Source organism: Festucalex cinctus, chromosome 1, assembly GCF_051991245.1.
Source record: "Festucalex cinctus isolate MCC-2025b chromosome 1, RoL_Fcin_1.0, whole genome shotgun sequence".
Classification (NCBI taxonomy): Eukaryota; Metazoa; Chordata; class Actinopteri; order Syngnathiformes; family Syngnathidae; genus Festucalex; species Festucalex cinctus.
In genome coordinates this window covers 5077631-5099901 of record NC_135411.1, presented here as the reverse complement: position 1 = coordinate 5099901, position 22271 = coordinate 5077631, and the positions used below count along the sequence as shown (strand labels likewise).

Sequence of the window (22271 nt, the reverse complement as noted above, 5' to 3'; positions counted from 1 at the left end):
TCATGACCATATTCTTTATGTAGTTCTTGACCAGGTTTGTGGCTTGGCTCTTAGCCAGGTTTTCGACGATCAGGTTCTTGACTTAGGTCACAATTTAACCTGGAGTAGGTTGCTGACTTGGTTCTTGAATAGGTTCTCGATCTGGTTCTCGACTTGGCTCTTGACTTAGTTCTTTATATGGTTCTTAACTTCGTTCTTGACTAGGATGCTGACCTGGTAATTGCCTCGGCCCTGGAGTAGGTCTTTGAATAAATTCTTGAATCACTACTTGACTTGGTTCTTCACATGGTTGTTGATTTGGTTCATGACCACATTCTTTACGTAGTACTTGACCAGGTTTGTGACTTGAATCTTGACCAGGGTTTTGACTATCTGGTTCTTGACATAGCTCACAAATTAGCCCTGGACTAGGTTGCTGACTTAGTTCTTAAATAGGGTCTATATCTGGTTCTTGACTTGGCTCTTGATCTGACTCTTGACTTAGTTCTCTACATGGTTCTTAGCTTCGTTCTTGACTAGGATGCTGACCTGGTAATTGCCTCGGCCCGGGACGAGGTCTTTGAAAAGGTTCTTGAATTAGTACTTGACTTGGTTCTTGACATAGTTGTTCATGACCGAGTGCTTTCTGTAATTGTTGACCAGGTTTGTGACTTGGTTCTTGACCAGGTTCTTGACTACCAGGTTACTGACTTGGCCCATGACTTGGTTCTTGACATATTTTAGATGAGGTTTGTGAATTGAGTGAGTTCAGGACTAGGTTCTTGACCAGAAATCTTGACATGGTTCTACACTAGGTTTTCGATTAGTTTCTTGACTTGGTTTAGAACATCGGTGTCCAAACTACGGCCCGAGGGCCATTTGCGGCCCGCCGTCCATTTTTCAGTGGCCCGCGACATATGCTAAAATTGGCATTTGACTCAGTTCAAATAAAATAGAAACAAAAATGTTTGGAGATGGTCAAGGCCAGAAGGGAGGGTGTCGAAAAACAGGTGCTATTAAAGAACGAAAAAATTCAAATTCAAAAATCAATTTTGTTAACGGAAAAAATTAAAACGAAGATGCTTTTTAAAAAAAGAAAACTAACTGTAATTATAGCAAAAATGTCCTTTGTTTTAGTCTTTGGTAATTAATTGAATGCATGAGCCTTTGGGTGATGATTTTAAATGTGATTTTTAGTAGATTTATTTTGATATCACCTGGATTAATGACACCGCGACCATGGTGTTTTTTAAATATTGCGCACAAATAATACAAATTTTACAAAAAACAACAAAAAATAAAACTAACCTAAAACTAATTAAAATTATTAAAGAACTAAAACTTAAAAAAAAAAAAAAAAAACTATCAGAACCACCCTGAAAACTAATTAAAACTAACTAAATTTAAAAAGAAAACTCAAAACAAAATAAAAACTAAAATGAAAAATTCCAAAACTATAATAATAAACCTGCTGCCATATTACAAATAAATTGGTTTATATACTGTAGCATTTTTCTAAATATGCAAAAGCACAAATAAATTATTTGTACAATTTTTAGGACGAAACACAATTTCTCTTCATAACATTGTGTGGCCCTTGCGTCCTTCTGATTTTCTGTATGTGGCCCTCAAATGAAAACGTTTGGACACCCCTGCTTTAGAATGTTGGCAAAGCAAAGGAAATAAAGTCTCATCAAATTATTCAGCGTTTCCCTCGTCCAACAATATTCCATCGTTGCTTGTCGCACTGTGAGAGTGAAAAAAAAAACACAAAAAAAAACAGGCCCTTAGGAAGTCGGTGAAAAAAAAAGAAAAAAAAGTTAATCTCATTTGTACACGAAGGCCGCTGTTATTTTCCCTCCAAAACACGCAGAGGCGCTTCATTCGTCACGCGGGCCAGCCCTGTCCCGTCCCGAGCTTTATGTTAACTCAATGTAAGCCGGCAGCCGAGAGGGGAAAACGCGGTCGGGAACGGCTCATTTTTCACTCCGGACAAAAGGGAAGGGCCCGGCCGGGCAGAATGAAGCGCTGCCAGCAACCGCTGCCTCATTATTTCCGACATTAAGAACCCGGGCTGCCTCCCCCCCCACCCCCCCGCGGCCTTGCCGCCGCTTCTCAGGAGTCGTATAATGAGAAGAAAACAACGACCATCCCTCAAACGCTGAGGTGGGGAAGCGGGGGGGACGTAGCGCCGTACTGTCGCCGCGGCGACAGCGGGGATGTAATCACATGAGTTGATCGCCGCAGCCGAGGTCCAAGAGAACATAAATCACGGGTGGTGAAGTCTCGCGTCTTCTTCACACCTTTGCTGGCGTCGACGCCGTCGTTGAAAAACAACTTTTATTGAATATTACACCACGACAAGACTTTTTTTTTTGTGGTTCTGATTCTCAAGAACCATCAGTAATTTTTGAGTGGATTTTTATTCCTGTATTATCTTAGATTTAGACTTTATTGAAAATATAGAAAATAATTCAATCAATCAATAAATAAGGTTATTACACCAGAGATTGAATTAATAATAATAATAAAAATAAAAAAAATAAAGAAACATTCAATCAATCAATAAATAAGGTTATTAGACCAGAGATTGAATTAATAATAATAAAAATAAAATAAAAAATAAAAGTTCAATCAATCAATAAATAAGGTTATTACACCAGATTGAATTAATAATGATAATAATAAAAATAAAAAAATAAAAAAAGTTAAATCAATCAATAAATAAGGTTATTAGACCAGAGATTGAATTAATAATAATACAAATAAAAATAAAAATAAAAATAAAAATTAAATCAATCAATAAATAAGGTTATTACACCAGAGATTGAATTAATAATAATAAAAAATATCAAATAAAAAAATAAAAATTCAATCAATCAATAAATAAGGTTATTACACCAGAGACTGAATTAATAATAATAAAAATAAAAATAAAATAAAAAATAAAAATTCAATCAATCAATAAATAAGGTTATTACACCAGAGATTTAATTAATAATAAGAAAAATTAAAAAAATACAATAAAATTCAATCAATCAATAAATAAGGTTATTAGACCAGAGATTGAATGAATAATAATAAAAATAAAATAAAAATTCAATCAATCAATAAATAAGGTTTTTACACCAGAGATTGAATTAATAATAACAATAATAATAATAAAATGAAAAATAAGAATTCCATCAATCAATAAATAAGGTTATTACACCAGAGATTGAATTAATAATGATAATAATAAAAATAAATAAATAAATAAATAACAGTTCAATCGACATCCACACTTTGTCGGTGTCCCAATACTTTGGTATAAATTAATTTATCTTTCATGCTGCACTTTTTTAAATTCCCATTATTATTAGGGCCCGACTAATTAATTAGCCAATAATATGTCTTTTAAAATCAGGGGTGTTGGGTGTTCTAATGCTTCTCTATTATATTTATTAGGGATGGGCGAGTACCGATAACAGGTATCGGTATGGGGCCGATACCAGCCTTTTTTCAAGTACTCGAGTACTGGTGACGCAGACGAGTACAAGCGAGCGACGGCAGAGGTGAAGCGAGTCCTCCTTGCCTGTAAGTGGCGCTAGCTAGCTTGCAGCAGTTTTTCACCAAAACTTCACCGGTTTAAAAATACTTCAAAATTGTGAATCTTAAACTAAAAGAGCATTTTTGTGTTTTATTTTGAGCGTTAAGACTATTGAAGAGTCACTGTGTTGTTTGTTTTTGTCAAAATTAAAGGAAATATATTTGTTTAAAAATATCTTTCAGTGATTTTTTTTATTTGTCAAAATGTACTACTGGTGTCGGCAGTTGGTATCGGTATCGGTGAGTACTGAGGGTCTCAGTATCAGTATCGGTATCGGATGAAAAAAAGTAGTATCGAACATCCCTAATATTTATGTGATGTTAGTTCAAAAGTGACATTTTCCAGCTACAGTTAAAGTTGCAAAGTGAAAGACTTTCCGAGCCTTATTTATTTATTTTTATTTTTATTTTTTTTACAAATCACGTCTGCCGCCTGAGGGCTTGTTTCCTCTTCTTCACCGCCGATCGCAAACACATCAGCGACATCGTGGACATCGTCAGCGGCGCCCGCAGGCACGCTTCGTCTGCGTCGAGATCCCGACCGGCGCCGCATCTCATCCTGCGGCTCTTCGTTAGCCGCGACTTATCGGCTGATTTGATCGAGAAAAAAAAATAAATCGAAAAAAAAGCTGCCTGGATGTCATCTGCCTTCAAATTTTGAACGCCGTGAACCTGCGTCCCGGCACGCTGTCGCCCGCGGGAGCGCCGGCGGCTGCAATGGCACAAGTTCAAAGTGCGACTGAGCGTTAATCCAGGAATGATGTCACCACGCTGACAGCGACCACTCGGGTCTTACGGCAGGACAGCTCGTCTGCGTGAAAGGTACCGACACGGAATGGATGGACAATGGACACACGGCTTTTTTTTTTTTGTTCGCGTGAAAGGCACCGAGACAGAGTTTTTTTTGTTTTGTTTTTTGTTTGTTTTTTGGTTAGCGTGAAAGGCACCGAGACAGTTTTTTTTTGTTTTGTTTTTTTTGTTTTTTTGTTAGCATGAAAGGCACAGAGAGTTTTTTTTTGTTTTTTTTTGTTAGTGTGAAAGGCACAGAGACAGTTTTTTTTTTGTTTTTGTTTTTTTTTTGTTAGTGTGAAAGGCACAGAGACAGAGTTTTTTTTTTTTTTTTTTTTTTTTTTGGGGGGGGGGGGTTGTTTTTTTTTGTTAGCATGAAAGGCACCGAGACAGAGGTTTTTTTTTGTTTTTTTGTTTTTTTTCCCCTTAACCGAGAGAGTTTTACATTTTTCTGGTCACCCCTTCAACACTGTCAGTGTTTTTCCAATGGTGCTGACGTGTGAAAGGCACTGGCAAGGAAAGGGGGAACAAAGGGCACCAACTTCTTTCCTATTCGTTCCTTTTAAACTGTCGTCCATATCTTATTTTGAAATGTCTTGGTCAGAACCAACAAAAAGCCCAAAACGGGTCACAAGGCCATCACGACGAGGCCCCACAGCGCCAACGGGTGGCCCGGCATGCACACTACAACACGACTCATCGCGTCTCCAAAGGCTGCCACTGCCACGCTTTTCTTTTTCACGTTCATCTTGCCCGGCTCTGCTCTCAATGGCGGCCGCTCATAAATAATATTAAAGCTGAACCATCTCTTTATGTTGCAAAACACGCACCCGCAAGAAAAAGAAGAAAGAAAAAAAAACAGGATATTGAACCTTAAGCAGCTGAAAAAAACAAAACACGCCTTTCATCAGACGCACATTAAAGTGCAACAAAGAAGAACCGATTACCAATAACACGCGCACGGTCAGGTTATGTGAGTCTAATAGACAATACGAGAAGCTATTTACACTTCAAGGTGCTAATGCAACACTTAGCGCCGTCTTATTGCCACCGAAACAGTCGCACACACAAATTATTGTTTGCGTTTAGAAAATTGTAATCACTTTTCCAAACATCATCACCTCGACATTCCTAGTGAGAATTCCCGTCATTAACCAGGCAAGGTTTGGTTGTCACGGTGACCGCGCTAGCACCAGGTACAATGGCGCACACACACGCACGCACACAATGACGCACAAAAAAAAAAAAAAAAAAAGACAAAATCAGATACACAAAACGATACATGCACACTCAAAGACACAATCACAAAAAGACGCAGACACACCTACAAAGACACACACAGACAAACACACAAAAATCAGCCAGCCAGCAAAATTCCAAATACAGTCAAACCTCGGTTTTTGAAGGCTTCTGTTCTCAACCAAATCGGTTTTCAACCAGAAAATTCGAAAATTTTATGTCTCAGAACTCGTCCAAAAAATCGGCTCTCGACCAAACTGAAAAAAGCCGAGCGTACCTAAACGCGACTCACTAGGGAGCCGAGCTAACTCGAATGCTTCCTCCGTAGCACATTCGTGTTCAAAGTTCGTTTGGAGCAGACCTGTTCATTGTTATTTACGCAAATCTTTTTTTTTTTTTTTTTTTTAGTTTTGCATGGTGTATTAGCCCCTAATCATGGGTCCAAAGAAAGCAAGTGCAAGTGGTAAAGCTGGTGAAGAAAAGAGGACAGTAGTGCGCAGAACTATTGAATTTAAAAAAAGAAATGTTTGCATTTTGTGTTGTTTTTTCATCAATTTAGATATCTAAATAAAACAGTGTCTATTTCTACCCTTTTCTATTTGTGGTAAACAGTATACAGTGCAGTTTATGGTGTAAAGTAGTAAAAAAATAAAAAATAAAAAAAATACTTGGAAAAAGTTTTTTTCAACTTTGAACAGATTAAAATTATTTACATTAATTATAATGGAAAAAATAGTTTCGGATTTAAAACAAATCGCTTTTAGAACAGACTTCTGGAACGGATTATGTCTGAAAACCAAGGTTTGACTGTATAGAGATTCCCCATCCCCAAAATTCAACATTTTTCACACAACACAAAAAAAAAAAAAATCACCATTGATTCCCAATGAGACCAAGAGTTGTTCACAGAAACAATCTGGACCTCTCAGAGGTCGCTGCTCGGGCCCTAACTAGAGCTGCAAGCTGCTACAATGCTACATACGACAAATTCTGATGCTGTCTCTATCAAATATTTTTTAGAATCAATTATTCTATTGGGGCGGCACGTTGGATTTAAAATTGTAAGTAATTTAGCTTTTTTTCTAGATGGCCCTGGTTGATCTCCTTTGCTCTGCTGCCACCTGCTGGCCGTTTGTGTAATAACTACCATTTCTGCAACCGTTCTTTGCAGTTGAGAGGCTGCATCAAAGCCTTCTGTATGCTCTAGCATAAAACAAAAAAAACAAAAAAAACAAACGTATAAATATGTCTTTGGGACACTTAGAACATAAAAAAAACGTATTTACACGTTATTGGGAGTAAATGAGTTAATGGACGATTGCTGTTTATTTTGTACTTTCTATTTGTATATATGTACTATGTTACCGGTTCGGCCATTTTTTTCCCCAAAACAAAAACAGACGTTTGCAAATGTCTTATTTTGATTAAACACAGAAGATAAATTTCGTGAATGATTACAGAAATAAGTGAAGAATTACTGTTGATGTGCTGAAAATCAGAAGATTTGGACAATTTTAAATAAAGACTCCCAACAATTTCTCAATTATTAAATTAGTTGTCGATTAATTTCATAATTAATTACTTAAGTAATCGATTACTTTTGTAACTGATTCAAACCATTCCACGCATCCATCCATGGATTGCACATCATTCCATATCATTCAACGTTTTTGTCATTCAGTTGACTTCATTTGGAATAAAGATGGTGGCTAACGTGTGGCGCCTGGAGGCGGGTGACAGAAAAAGAGAGGCGGGGCCCCTCTCGTCGGCGAGTGCGGCGATAATCAAGGACGGCGCCCCGGAGAGGGGGCCAATCAGTCCACACCCGCCGTCACATCTCATCAGGACGGCGGCGGGGAAAAAAAAAAAAAAAAAAAAAACGAGCTCATCAGGACGCCGGCGAATGTCAACATTAGCTTGATGACATCACAGGAAGCGACGAGACCTCCGCCGGCTCGTGACTAATTCATTAGCCCGCCGCTAATCACGCCCGCCGTTTCATTAGCGATAACGCTAGCAAATGTAAATGATTCAGCGCGCGGGCGGCGGCGGCGGCGGCAGGCCGCTCCCCTGCTGGGATTGCGTCGCCGGCGGGTTATCAATTTACGGGCGGGGCAGGCGGCGGGATTTGAAATGAGATTATGAATAATAAATGAAGCCGAGAGGCACCTTGACGACGCCGTGCTGTCACTGTGGAGCAAACGGGAACGCTGCAACTCGCTGACCAAAAATTGGATTGAGCCAAGGCACATATTTAACTCTTTGAGCGCCAAAAACGGTTTATGACGATTAGTAAAATCACCATGTGCCATTTTCACATTTCGCAGTCCCGTTCGCTCCCGGCTGTTTTACTGGATTTTGACTGATTTTGCAAGGCCCACAGAATATTGTGTTCTATTGCTATTAAAATATGGAGCCTACCAAAAGAAAGATTAAAGTCTCTTCTTTCATCAGGAAAAAAAAAAAGTATGTTTCTATCTGTTTCCGTTTTGCAGCAATTAGCATTAGAAGAGAGCTAAGTTTCATCAGTTTTCACAAATCTATTCAAAATTCTAATTGAGCTTTTTTCCTACATGGCCCTGGTTGATCTCCTTTGCCCTGCTGCCACCTGTTGGCCGTTTGTGTAATAACTACCATTTCTGCAACCGTTCTTTGCAGTTGAGAGGCTGCATCAAAGCCTTCTGTATGCTCTAGCATAAAACAAAATAAAACAAAAAAACATATAAATACGTCTTTGGGACACTTTAAACATAAAAAACGCATTTACACGTTATTGGGAGCAAAGGAGTTAAATGACGTCAACTACGTTTTTTTGTTTTGTTTTTTTAATCAATGGGCAGGTGCAATGTCAAAGTGCGCCGCTGCCTGATCAATGGGTTGTGGAATCAAAAACACTTACAAACTATGGCCAGCAGATGGCAGCATTCATTATATCTCTTTTCAATGGGCTGCAGGTGTATGAAATTACAATGAAACGTGATGAAAATTGATGAAAATTGATGAAATAGAACGTTTTCAAGGATGACGGAAATGATCAAAGCCTTTGTCATATTTTTTTCTTTTTTGATAACGTGGCAGTAAAAGAATTTTATTTTATTTTTTTAAGAGAGAGCTCAGAATTGTTCATTCGGTAGTCTTAGTAAAAGAGTTAATTAATATCACAAAAAAAACAAAAACAAAAAAAAAGATTTCTGTAAGAAAGAGTGGATGTTGCAAAAGTTATTTAAATATTGTAAATTTTTCATTTGAGACAAAAAAAAACCCTGATAATTAGTTTTTTTAATGGACGATAGGGATTTATTTATTTTTTTAGGCCGACGCCATTTTGAGACTGATGCAGATTCCAGAATTTGGCAAAATAAAATTACAATAAAAAAAAGAACACATTTTTTTTAAAATAACAACAATAAACATATGATTTACAAGTCGAACATTGTCCTTTAGTATTATTTTAACTCTTTATGATTTTGATTGCTAAATATTTTTAATGTTTGTTTGAACTTCGTCCGGGCCCTCTTAAAAAATTTGTTCAAGGTTTTTAACATTGGCTTTAATTTAATAAACATTTCACAATTATTATTACAGCACAGAAGAAAGTGCAAAATTAAGAATGAATTATGTCACCATGAGTCACAGTTTACAGATCAAGTTTTTAAATAATTATGTTATGACATGGTTATTACATTGTTGACATAGATAATACTATATTGTTATCATTACTTACATGATAATAGTGTTATTATTATCTTTACATTACCACTACATTGTTATTGCAGTATTACATTGCTATTATGACTACATTATTACATTATCGTTTCATAATTACATTGTTATTACACAATTATTTTATTCTCTCTATGTGGCTATTTCTGAACCCAGATATGTTAAAAAAAAAAAAAAAAAAAAACATCCCCTGTACGCTTGGCCTTTATCTTGTCCACACAAATTTCCTCAAAATACATATAACAATATTTTGGAAAAAAAAAAACATTCCTACCAGCCACTCGCGCTACGTCGGCCGTGCTGACGTTTTGCCGGTTGGGTTTCACTCTGAAGGTGACGGCGGGTCCCACCACCCTGACAAAAAAATTATAAATAAATAAATAAATACATAAATAAACAATTGGAAAGATTCCATTATGTCACCAATATTTGCAAACAAAAAACAAAAAAAAAATCCAGGCAAATGATGAATTTGGATTCATTCGTCACAACTGATGAGGGAGCATAACTGCTCCACCTTGTGGTCAAGTTGGAAATTGCGACTTCGACTCAATAAATGACATCAAGCCACAGACATATTTTTGCTACGTTGTTGTTTTTTAAAAAAATGTTCAAAGCTTGCTTGAATTCAAAGTTTTGCTCGCAAAAAAAAAAAAAAAAAAAAAAAGTTGTGTTTTTGGAGCCTTGGTGGAGGTCCTCGTCGATGGGGAGTATCAGGCGGCCATTTTGCACTTTTCGCGGCGGGCGTCCAATAAATCCGAAGGCAGCAAAAGTGTGCGTGTGGTCGGACGCGCCATCCGATCAGACTTTTCTTCTCGCCGCTCAAACCGTCCCCCGCGGTGAGACGGATGGCAGCGCCCGCCACGCTTTTGTGCGACGGCGTCAAAGGTCCTCATCCGTCTTGTCAAAAATTCACTTTTTGTCTTCTTCATGCAGTTTTATTGCCACTTTTCCTTTTTTTTTCTTATTGGTTATACTTTATAGTAACACTTAAGTAAATAATTAAATTAGTTAACACAAACACTTTAAGACTTTTTTTTTTTTTTTTTTTTTTTTTTACACTTTTCTTCTTTGGACACTTCTCTCTAACACTTTCTTCTTTTCAACAATTTTCTTCTCACTTTTCCTTTTTGTTACTTTTTCTTATTGTTTATACTTTTCTTCTTTAAAAAAAAATTATATTAAAACTTAATTAAATTAGTTAGCATGAACACTTTAAGACTTGTTTTTTTTTTTACAATTCTTCTTTGGACACTTTAAAACTTTTGACATTTCTTCTTTTAAACAATTTTTTTCTCACTTTTCCTTTTTTTTTTTTTTTTTTACTTTTTTCTTATTATTTATACTTTTCTTCTTAAAATTATATTATATTAACACTTAATTAAATGAGTTAACACGGACACTAAGATTTTTTTTTTAACTTTTCTTTGGACACTTGAAATTTCTTCTTTGAAACAATTTTCTTCAAACTTTTCCTTTTTTTTTTACTTTTTTGTTATTGTTCCTAGTTTTCTTCTTAAAAATTATATAACCACTTAAATAAATTAGTTAACACAAACATTTTAAGACTTTTTTTTTTTTTTTTACACTTTTCTTCTTTGGACACTTAACAAATTTGACATTTCTTCTTTTAAACAATTGTCTTTTCACTTTTCCTTTTTTTTCCCCTTTTTTCTTATTGTTTATATTTTTCTTCTAAAAAAAAATTATTTTAACATTTAATTAAATTAGTTAACACCAACACTTTAAGACTTTTTTTCTTCTTTGGACACTTAACAGTTTTGAAATTTTCTTCTTTTAAACAATTTTGTTTTCACTTTTCCTTTTTTTCCCTTTTTTGTTTATACTTTTCTTCTTAAAAATTATATAATTAAATAAATTCGTTAACACAAAAAATTTAAGACTTTTTTTTTTTTTTTTTTCCCCCCCCTTTGGACGTTTTGAAACTCCTTTTTTTTCCCACAATATTCTTAGAATGAACACTTTTTTGTAAACAATTTTCTTCTTTTCACCATTTTTCTTGTCCTTAAAACTACTCGTTAAACATTTTTTCTTTCCGACTCTTCCCAATTATCAACACTTTTTTTCAACACTTCCTTTTGAAACATTTTTCATCTTTTCAAGACGTTTCTCATGAATGCACTATTTTTGACACCCTTAACTAATTCTTTTCTTCATATTAACGCTTCCTTAACACGACTTTTTATGAACACAATCTTTTTTGCGCATGTTTTTATCAGTTGACCCCTTTTTCTGAACACTTTTTTTTCCCCACTTTTCAATTGGACCACTCTTGTCATTTAACACTTCCTCACTTATGTTGTTGTCGACGCTTTTTTTTTTTTAACACATTTCTTCTCACCCTTTTTCTGCTTAACGCAGCGTTTTCACGCACATGCGTCTTAGTAGCGAACAAGCGCGTACGAAAGCATCAAAATAAGAAAAAAAGGGGGGGGGGGGTGTCAATTATTTGCGGCGGCCGGCAGCAATGCGGCACCAACATTCATCCTTGAGCGTGACGACGTCATCAATCCGCACGCCGAGGCAGGAAATCGCTCACTTGATGGATGGTGACGCCCTTCCGCATCGTAAATAAACATACACAGATGCAATCAGCCCCCCCCCCCCCCCCATTTCTTGTATATTGGGAATCTTTCCAATATACAGGACTGTCTCAGAAAATTTGAATATTGTGGTAAAGTCCATTATTTTCTGTAATGCAATTAAATAAGCAAAAATGCCATACATTCTGTTTTAATATTGCTGATTATGCCATTTTTTTTTTTACTTGGTCTGAGGAAATATTCTAATATTTTGAGATAAGATATTTGGCTGAAAATGCCATAATCAAGGATTTGGAGGATTTGGACAGTTTCAAGTTAAAAAAAAAAGAAAAAAAAAAAGAAAAAGAAAAAAAAGTCTCTAAACGATTAATTAATAATCAAAATATTCAGCAATTGCTTCTTATTCGCCGCGAAGAATGGGGTCCACTGTATATAGCGTTAGCGTTTAGCCATCTAGCAAGTTCTGACTCCGCCCACATACTGCTGGGTCAATGGCGTGTGGGGTTTTCATTTAATAGACAACCAGAGGGTGGATCGTTTTCTTTCTCTGTTCATCTGTCTCACTCGGAAGAAAAAAAAAAAAAAAAAAATGTGTTGATACGTACGACAAATCGTCAAAGTCGGTGATTCGGATTCTGGCCATGCGAGCCAGGATGTCCATCATGCGCAGACCTTGGTCCGTCTGAAGGCCGCTAAAGAAGTAAAATAGGAAAAAACGGTCACGACTTGATCACATAAAAAAAGACTTCTTTTTTTTTTTTAAGCCATTTTGAAACCGAATTTCTCACTCGGTGTCGGTGATGACGTATCCGAAGACGTCGTCGGCCTGGTTGCCGCCCGCCTTGACGTCCAGCTGGAGTCCGTCGGGCACCTTCTCACGCGTTTCCTGGTATTTGACGGCGGCTGGCGGCGGCGGCGGCGGCGGCGGGGCGGCCACCGCCTTCACCCAGCCCGCCACCTCCGACACTTCCTCCACCGACTGCGCGGCGTCTTTCTTTTGCACCCACACGCCCTCCTCGCTGGTGCGGCTGCGGACGTTTTCCAGGCCCGAGCGACCGCGGAGGAGAGGAAGCGGCGGCGGCGGCGAAGCCGTGAAAGAGGAAGACGCTCTTTGGTCCAAATAGGCCAGAAGTTTGCTGAAGACGTTCTCACCGCCAGCCTGGAAGCAAAATTGCATTTTGACGTATTTAGTATTTAGCCAGTTAGCACAAATGGCAGAGTGCCGTTATTTTATAGACGCAATTAGCAGTAGTTTTTGACAGCTAGTACTGTGTTGATTTCGGCTAGCACAACTGTAGCGCACCTCTCATATGCTATTAGCTTTAGCCAGCTAACACAATCAAAGTGCGCCTTAGTTTTACATGCACTTTAAGCATTAATTTTAGCCAGCTAGCATGCTAGCTACAGCAAACTAACATAATGTAACGTATGTATTTTACAGATTCTTGAAATTTTAGCCAACTAGCACTATTTTACTTACATTTTCAATGCTAATTTTGGCCAGCTAGCATGCTAGCTGTAGGTAATGAACACAATTTATATTTCACTAGCTTTAGCCAGCTAGCACAACCTCAATGTGCCTTTATTTTATGTACACTTTTAGCGTTAATTGTACCCAGCTAACATGCTAGCTACAGCAAACTAACATAATGTAATGTATGTATTTTACAGATTCTTGAAATTTTAGCCAACTAGCACTATTTTACTTACATTTTCAATGCTAATTTTGGCAGCTAGCATGCTAGCTGTAGGTAATGAATACAATACATATTTCATTAGCTTTAGCCAGCTAGCACAACCTTAACGTGCCTATATTTTATGTACACTTTTAGCGTTAATTGTACCCAGCTAACATGCTAGCTACAGCAAACTAACATAATGTAATGTATGTATTTTACAGATTCTTGAAATTTTAGCCAACTAGCACTATTTTACTTACATTTTCAATGGTAATTTTGGCAGCTAGCATGCTAGCTGTAGGTAATGAATACAATACATATTTCATTAGCTTTAGCCAGCTAGCACAACCTTAATGTGCCTATATTTTATGTACACTTTTAGCGTTAATTTTACCCAGCTAACATGCTAGCTACAGCAAACTAACAATGTAATAATATATGTATTTTACAGATTCTTGAAATTTTAGCCAACTAGCACTATTTTACTTACATTTTCAATGCTATTTTTGGCCAGCTAGCATGCTAGCTGTAGGTAATGAATACAATACATATTTCATTAGCTTTAGCCAGCTAGCACAACCTTAACGTGCCTTTATTTTACGTACACTTTTAGCGTTAATGTTAGCCAGCTAGCATGCAAGCTACAGCAAACTAACATAACGTAACATATGTATTTCACAGATTCTTGAATTATTAGCCAACGAGCACAATTTTACTTAGCACTATTTTACTTACATTTTCAATGCTAATTTTGGACAGCTAGCATGCTAGCTGTAGGTAATGAACACAATACATATTTCATTAGCTTTAGCCAGCGAGCACAGCCTTAACGTGCCTTTATTTTATGTACACTTTTAGCGTTAATTTTAGCCAGCTAGCATGCTAGCTACAGCTAACTAACATGATGTAAATAATTTAATAATAATTATAATAAATAATTATTAATAATTTAATAATTTACATAATTTAAGTTAGCTAACAAAATCTTGTGCACTTCTTTTAAGACACTGCTAGCTTTAGCCAACTCGCTTGCATGCGCCATTAGCTTTAAGTTAGCTAACAAAATCTTGTGTCACTTATTTTTAAGACACTAGCTTGCATGCGCCATTAGCTTTAAGTGAGCTAACAAAATCTTGTGCACTTATTTTAAGACACTGCTAGCTTTAGCCACCTAGTTTGCATGCGCCATTAGCTTTAGACAGCTACCGCAACCGAAGGACAAAAGTATAATTATATTGTATAATTAAAGGTGCAATAATTTATCGATTAATCTTGTGTATTGCTTAATCATCCTAAGGTCACATGATATTAATAGAGGAATCGTCCGACAGGCTCACCTTGTCCTTCACATCGTCGTCGATTGTCGGTGACTGGACTTCTGTTGGCGCAAAAATGTCAATTATTTCCCGCGTTACCAATATTGTCAACTTTTATGTCATATTTTCGCAGTCACGCGTCGTTTGTGATTGACAGTCGTCATGTCCGGGTGGCGGCACCTTGAGGTGGGTCGGAAGAGGTCATCTTGACAGTCGGCGCTCCCTCCACGTTCTGCTCATCCCCGGCGATCTCTTTCCTTGCGTCACTCAGCTGGCCCCCCAGGTCCCTGGGCCCCGGCGGGACCCGATCGCGGTCCTTGTCCACCACTTGCAAAGCGTCCACGATGAGGTCGGACAGCCGGTCCACGTCGTGCGGCGTCAGGTTGTCCACGTCCAGGTGCTGCCTGCCCATGTTCTTCAACACGTTCTGGATGAACTTCTCTGCAGGAGAACAAACACATTTGATTTTTTACATTTGGATTTGTCCCAGACAAGCACAAAAATAAAAACAAAATAAGAGACGAAAAAATTTAACAAAATGGCACACAAATGATGAAATACCTCCTTATCATTTTTACATTATCCATAAAAACATACAGGATCCATAAATCCATACATTTTAGAAGATAAAATACTTAACTTTCAAATTATATATATTATATTATCATAAATATACTTACTAACTTCATTTCCACATTTTCAATTTTCAAACTTACATGTTTAATTTGACCATTTCCAAAAAGCATGTTCGGTACTTAGCTTTGCTCAGGTTTAATATTTATTTACTGTACATCAAAGCTTTTTTTTTTTAATCTCCCCTTGTTTAGAAAATTTACATCATCAGCAAAAACCACCATTTTAAAAATATGAGACACTTTGTTGACACATGTCAATGTATAAACTGCTTGGGTGCCGAGATTGACCCCTGCGGTACACCACAGGGAACATTCAAGCACACTGAATAATTTATTGACGTGTAGTTTTGACGCAGTTTTCAATACTTCTTCATCCTTTGGAACATAAATATATGATATGAGCTTGTGATCAATTCAAACTCAATTTCATAAACTCTTTTCATTCCCAAACATTCCATTTCCAAACTTACATGTTGTTTAATTTGACCGTTTCCAAATAGCTGTACATCAAAACATATTTTTTCCCCCCCAAATCTCCCCTTATTTAGAAAATTTGCGTCATCAGCAAAAACCACCATTTTAAAAATATTAGACACTTTACACATATCAATGTATAAACTGCTTGGGTGCCGAGATCGACCCCTGCGGTACACCACAGCGAACATTCAAGCACATTGAATACATTTTTATTGACATCTGCTCTAAAAGATCAATAGTTTTGACGCAGTTTTCAATACTTCTTCATCTTTTGGAACACAAATATATGATATGAGCTTGTAATCAATTCAAACTCAATTTCATCAACTCTTTTCATTCCCAAACTTTCCATTTCCAAACTTACATGTTGTTGAATTTGACCGTTTCCAAATAGCATGTACTTAGATTTGTTCAGGATTAATGATAATTTATTTACTGTACATCAAAATATATTTTTTTTCAAATTTCCCCTTGTTTAAAAAATTTGTGTCATCAGCAAAAACCACCATTTTAAAAATATTAGACACTTTACACATATCAATGTATAAACTGCTTGGGTGCCGAGGTTGACCCCTGCGGTACACCACAGCTAATATTCAAGCATATTGAATTTTGGGGACTAGGGCTGGGAATAAAAGTCGACCAAGTCGGTTTGGTTGACCAGAAAAAGTGGTCGAAGCAAAAATGCATGCGTCAAAGCTATTTTTATCATTTGAAAAAACATATTTGCAGCACCCGGATGCTGCCGGGACACCCGGATCGAATATTTCGGTTCCGCCCGGGCACGTATTGCTGACGGACTCCGATTCACCACTACTAACTAAGATGCTTCTTACGGTTTGATTGTGCTCTCATTCGACTGAAAAAGGTGAAAATTAACATCGCTTACATGTCTTGTGTTGGTAACGAAACAATCCGTGTCGAAATCGCCAAATCAATAAGAGCTTTAATGAATTTGTTGCCGCCGGCCAGACACACGTAAGATGGTGGGCGGCCCGACGCATCAGCAACAGGAAACATTCAAACTGTACATAATGGTACAGTCACAGTAGTTTAAAAATATCTTTGTTTTTTCAAATGAACATTTAAGAGCTAATTTTTGGGGTGGTGCTTAGTGCAAAACGTTTGCTCTAAACCAGAAGTGTCAAAAAATAAGGCCCGCGGGCCGGATTAGGCCCGCAAAAGGGTTTAATTCGGCCCGCGAGATAATTTTGTAGAGTTAAAAAACAAACAAACATTGTAATGTTGGACTAATTAATCAGCCGGTCACAATCAAAATATATAAAATTTGTAATTTCACAAGCAGTCCTCAGATGAGCAATGCAACTTGTACGGGATAATCGTCCTGGATGTCATTATTTTATACACAACTTAAAGTTGCGGTTTGTTTATTATTATTATTTTAGTCATAGACCGCCAAACGTGTTAAATACGACACAAATTAAATGACTGACAAACGTGTTAAATACAACAAAAATTCAATTAATGACAAACATGTTATACCTGTTTTGCATATATATATATATATATATATATATATATATATATATATATATATATGCAAAACAGGTAGATTTAACACGTCTGGAACTCAGTGTTGCCGCGTTCCATTTGTATTATTTTTTGGAACAATATTAACTCATTCACTCCCAACCATTTCTACTGAAGCAACCCCATTCGCTCCCGGCTGTTTTACTGGATTTTGACTGATTTTGCAAGGCCCATAGAATATTGTGTTCTATTGATATAAAAACATGAAACCTACCAAAAGAAATATTATAGTCAGGAAAAAAAAAAAAAAAAAGTATATTTCTATCTTTTCCGTTTTGCAGCAACTAGCATTAGAATATAGTTAAGTTTCATCATTATTCACAAATCTGTTTAAAATGGTGGGGAAAAGAGCTTTTTGCAACATGGCCCTGGTGGATCTCTTATATTCTGCTGCCACCTGCTGGCCGTTTTTGTAATAACTACCATTGCTTCAAGCATTCTCTTCGGTTTAGAGGCTGCATCAAAGCTTTCTGTATACTCTAGCATAAGAAAAAAAAAAAACATAAAAAATGTAGAAATGTGTCTTTGGGAGCAAATGAGTTCATTACAGTTGAGCTCCGTAATTTAGGGCTGGCACACAAATAGCGAAAATCTACGTATAAATGACGGCAATCGTTTTTTTAAGTTATATATATTATTTTACCGATGTGGCCCACTTGGTAATATATTTTCCTCCATGCGGCCCCTGAGCTAACATGAGTTTGACACCCCTGATTTAAGAGAATGCAAAGAATTAATTGATCTTGGTCACAGTTTCTGCTTCACTTCTTTGGACATTGTGCTGCTCCTTCGGGCGCGCACTTCTTGACCACCTGGGGCAGGTAAATATTGTCCAGGTGTTCAAATATCTGTTGCTTAAACGTTTATAGCTACTGCGACACTGATGCTAGTTTTGTTAGCCCGTCCATGCTGTTTCCCACGCCGTGTTAGCATCAAGCTAGCAGTCGTGGTTATTTTAAATACGCAGCACATAAATTGTGTTCAGTTCTCCGTTTTAAGGCCAGAACGTACCGTCCACTAACGTGAGAGGCTCCTTGGCAGAAGCTCCTGGAGGTTTAGGTCTGGGTTTGAAGTTCCTGGGGGCAGAAGCTTCCGTTCCGTGGGTGTAGACGGGTCTGAGGCGGGCGGGGGTGTCAGGCCGCGTGGAGAGAAGCTGCCTCAGGACGTTCAGGAGAATTTGGAGCCGATCCACTGATGGGTTCTGCTTCACTTTGAGGGACGACGACGCCTTAGGACTCGTCGGGTCCGACTTGGAGGTGTACGGGTCCGACTGGACTCGACCATTCTGGAAAATACACGTATTCGAGTTTCTTTGTTTACAGAGAGGTTTTTTTTTTGTTTTTTGTGGGTCAACTCGTGTTAGGCATGTCTACGAAATTTCATGTTGCTAAGTGAAACAGACATCCCGGGTGGTGTTTTACAGTTTTGAGCAAGGAAAGATCATAAAAAATTAGATGTGCAATTTCTGGAGCAATTGCACGGGAATGCTGAAATCTGAATGTTGACCCCATTTCATAGGCCAATAATTTTGACAATTTTCGTTGGATTGACCTCAAATTTTCACAGCTTGTGTAGAAACATTTCACGTTTTTGTGTGCAACATTTGACATTTCTATCTTTTCGGGTTAAGAAATGCCGTTCACTTGAAAAGAAAAGGCATTTTGCGTTGTTAGAGTACGCTTGGACTCGGTCACCGAAGACAAATTTTGCAAAAAAGGCACCAACTACAAAAAAATTAGGACTTGGCACCAAGAATTGACACCAAGAAAAGGGCCCTTTTCGAATACCGACTAGACGTGGGCAGTCACAGGCGGCGCTCAAATTGAACATTTATGAAAATCTGTCATAGAACCAACAACATTTTGTATTTTTCTTTGTAAATTTAACCAATAAATCTTATGACCTTCAACATAAAGTGTATTTAGTTTCATTAAGATACATCAAGTCGTTTCCAAGATATGCGCAATTAGAATGGTGTCAACCATTTTGGAACACCGTGTATGAATGCATGTGGAACAAAATGATATGACATTGAATGTAATGGATGTTAAATAATTGGACAATGATTATTACATGAAATTGAACTTGGACTCAAATCTGCCCCAAGAAGGTTTTTCGAACCTTAGTCTCCCACACATTAGTATTTTGCTATAACCAATGGACTCTTGTTGACTTGTAAAATTCTCTGACAAGGATGTAATTGCATTTACGAATAGCGATGTAACGATAAGCGCAATATCGTGATATCGTGAGAGTAAAACTGCCACAATATTGTCGTCGTCATGTTCACGATATTTAAATGCAACACATCTGTTAAAAAAAAAAGTTAGGTTGGTTTCCATTTGTGCAGTTCTAGCACCCTTTGGTGGCTACTTTTTCAGTGCAATTCAATTTTCATTAGGGATGTTTTGGCCCTTCTATGTTCAAAATCTACACTTGTCAGATGAAAGGGGAATATAATATGCCTGTGAAGCGATCAATATGTGGAGGAACGCAATATAGAATAACATAATAATAATAAACCAATAATAATAATATTAATAATAACAACATAACATTAATGTTATGTACAAAAACACAATATTGTGCTTTTTTCAGTAGGGATGCACGATAATATCGGTGACCGATAATTATCGGCAATTATCGACCTATTTGACGTCAAACAGATAAACCAGATAATAGAGAAATGCTCCGATAATTATCGGCAACTATCGCCCAATCTTGACGTTATACAGATAAACCGGATAATAAAGACATTTGCCAAAAATTATCGGCAAATATTGACCAATTTGATTTCATCCAGATAAACCGAATAAAGACATTTGCCGAAAATTATCGACAACTATCGACCAATTTGATTTCATCCAGATAAACCGGATAATAAAGAAATTTGCCGATAATTATTGGCAATTCTTGACCAATTTGATTTCAATTGTAATCAAGTACATTTTATCGGTTTACTTATTGGTTATCAACATTGACACTTTCTAAATGATTGCTTTATCGGTATCGGTTGAAAATAGCTTTATCGTTCATCCCTATTTTTTAGTATGAGCTAATTTTTTTTTTAACAATATTGTGACCTTTTTTAAATATCACCAGCCTACCCACAATATCTCGATAATTATCGTATCATAAGCTTCATCATATCGTGATACTATCGTATCGTCAATATTTGGGTATGGTTACATCCCTATTTCTGAATGTGGTAGAAATGAAAGCTGTCATTGAATTTGCTGAATGACACAATGAATGCCGGTGAAAACGTGGAATCATATTTTTTTTAATAAATAACATGAAATGAAATTGAGTAAAATGGATGTTAAATAATTGGATAATTACTATGATATGAAATTGAAGTTGGACTCAAATGTGCTCCTATCGTGATACGAACTGTGGTCTATGAACGGGAAATGTTTTACATTAAATATTAAATTGCGTGAAAACTGTAAGTACGTTGAATAAGAAAATTATAAGCACGGTTGGCGTGAATATTTGGAGCAAGTTGAACTTGGAACGGTGTAAATCGGATGTTGTATGTGTGAATAGAATGAGGACAAAACAAGAGAACATGAATACGTATAATAAAGAATCCAAAAAACCAAACTTAATCCAAAACTAAACCGATTTTTTTTCTCCTTAAAATTCTACACATAACTGCCCATGATAATGAAGTTTTAAAACCTTGCTCAGGCTTTCGGCGCCGCCCGCCTTCGGGAGAAGTCCGAGACGCTGGAGGTACGTCTGCAGGTTCCTGCTAAGCTCCGCCTCCACCGGCTTCAGCCTCCTGTCGACCGGGTCCATCGCCTCGGCCGCCGGCCTGCCGACGAGCTGCGTTTACCCATCATGCGACCACTTCCTCGTCGTCCCGAGCGTCTCACCTGCCGTCCGTGTCGTCATCGGCGGCGGCGGCGTCACTCATCGCCGACCGGTGAGGAATCTTCCGGACTTTGGAGAGTTCCTTGGCCAGAACGTGCTGGGTGGTGTCGTCGTCCCACGTCAAACCTGCGCATGCGCACAACATTTGTTCGAGTTTGAACTAGGGATAGACCGATTATCGGCATGGCCGATTATCGGCGCCTATATTCGGCATTTTGGAAGGTCGATAAAGCTGGTCTCAGTAAGCGGTGAATTCTCGCGAACGTAGCGAATTTGGGGATTTCATCAGGATTTGAAAGATGTTCGCAGATGTTTTTTATGTGCCGCGAAGACATTTTGAACATATTCAGACCATTTTTAACTCATTCACTCTAAACCATTTTTACTGAAGCAACCCCCTTCGCTCCCGGCTGTTTTACTGTTTTGTTTTTGTTTTACTGTTTGTTACTGTTTGGCTGATTTTGCAAGGCCCACAGAATACTGTGTTCTATTGCTATAAAAACATGGCACCTACCAAAAGAAAGATTAAAGTCTCTTCTTTCATTAGAAAAAAAAAGTATATTTCTATCTGTTTCCATTTTGCAGCAATTAGCATTAGAATATAGCTAAGTTTGATCATTAATTCAAAAACCTGTTGAAAACACCGGGGAAAAGAGCTTCTTGCAACATGGGCCTGATTAATCTCTTATACTCTGCTGCCACCTACTGGCCGTTTTTTCTTTTTTTTTGGGGGGGGGTAATAACTACTTGGGGTGTTAAAAAAAAATCGATTCGGCGATATATCGCGATACTACATCGCGCGATTCTCGAATCGATTCAATAATCGGCAAAATCGTTTTGTTTTTTTTTAAG

General features: G+C 37.3%; 1 protein-coding gene across 1 annotated transcript in view; it reads right to left on the bottom strand.

Annotated features, from left to right (window-relative positions):
• LOC144013499 (receptor-type tyrosine-protein phosphatase N2-like) overlaps positions 1-22271 on the bottom strand; it is an 83433-nt gene that overhangs the window by 52318 nt on the left and 8844 nt on the right. The window contains exons 4-11 of the mRNA XM_077512460.1: positions 21422-21545; positions 21225-21360; positions 18552-18825; positions 15058-15318; positions 14899-14939; positions 12671-13041; positions 12488-12574; positions 9593-9672 (exon numbers count right to left, since the gene is read on the bottom strand). Of these exons, the coding sequence (XP_077368586.1) occupies positions 9593-9672; positions 12488-12574; positions 12671-13041; positions 14899-14939; positions 15058-15318; positions 18552-18825; positions 21225-21360; positions 21422-21545 (1374 nt within the window). The remainder of the gene's footprint in view (positions 1-9592; positions 9673-12487; positions 12575-12670; positions 13042-14898; positions 14940-15057; positions 15319-18551; positions 18826-21224; positions 21361-21421; positions 21546-22271) is intronic.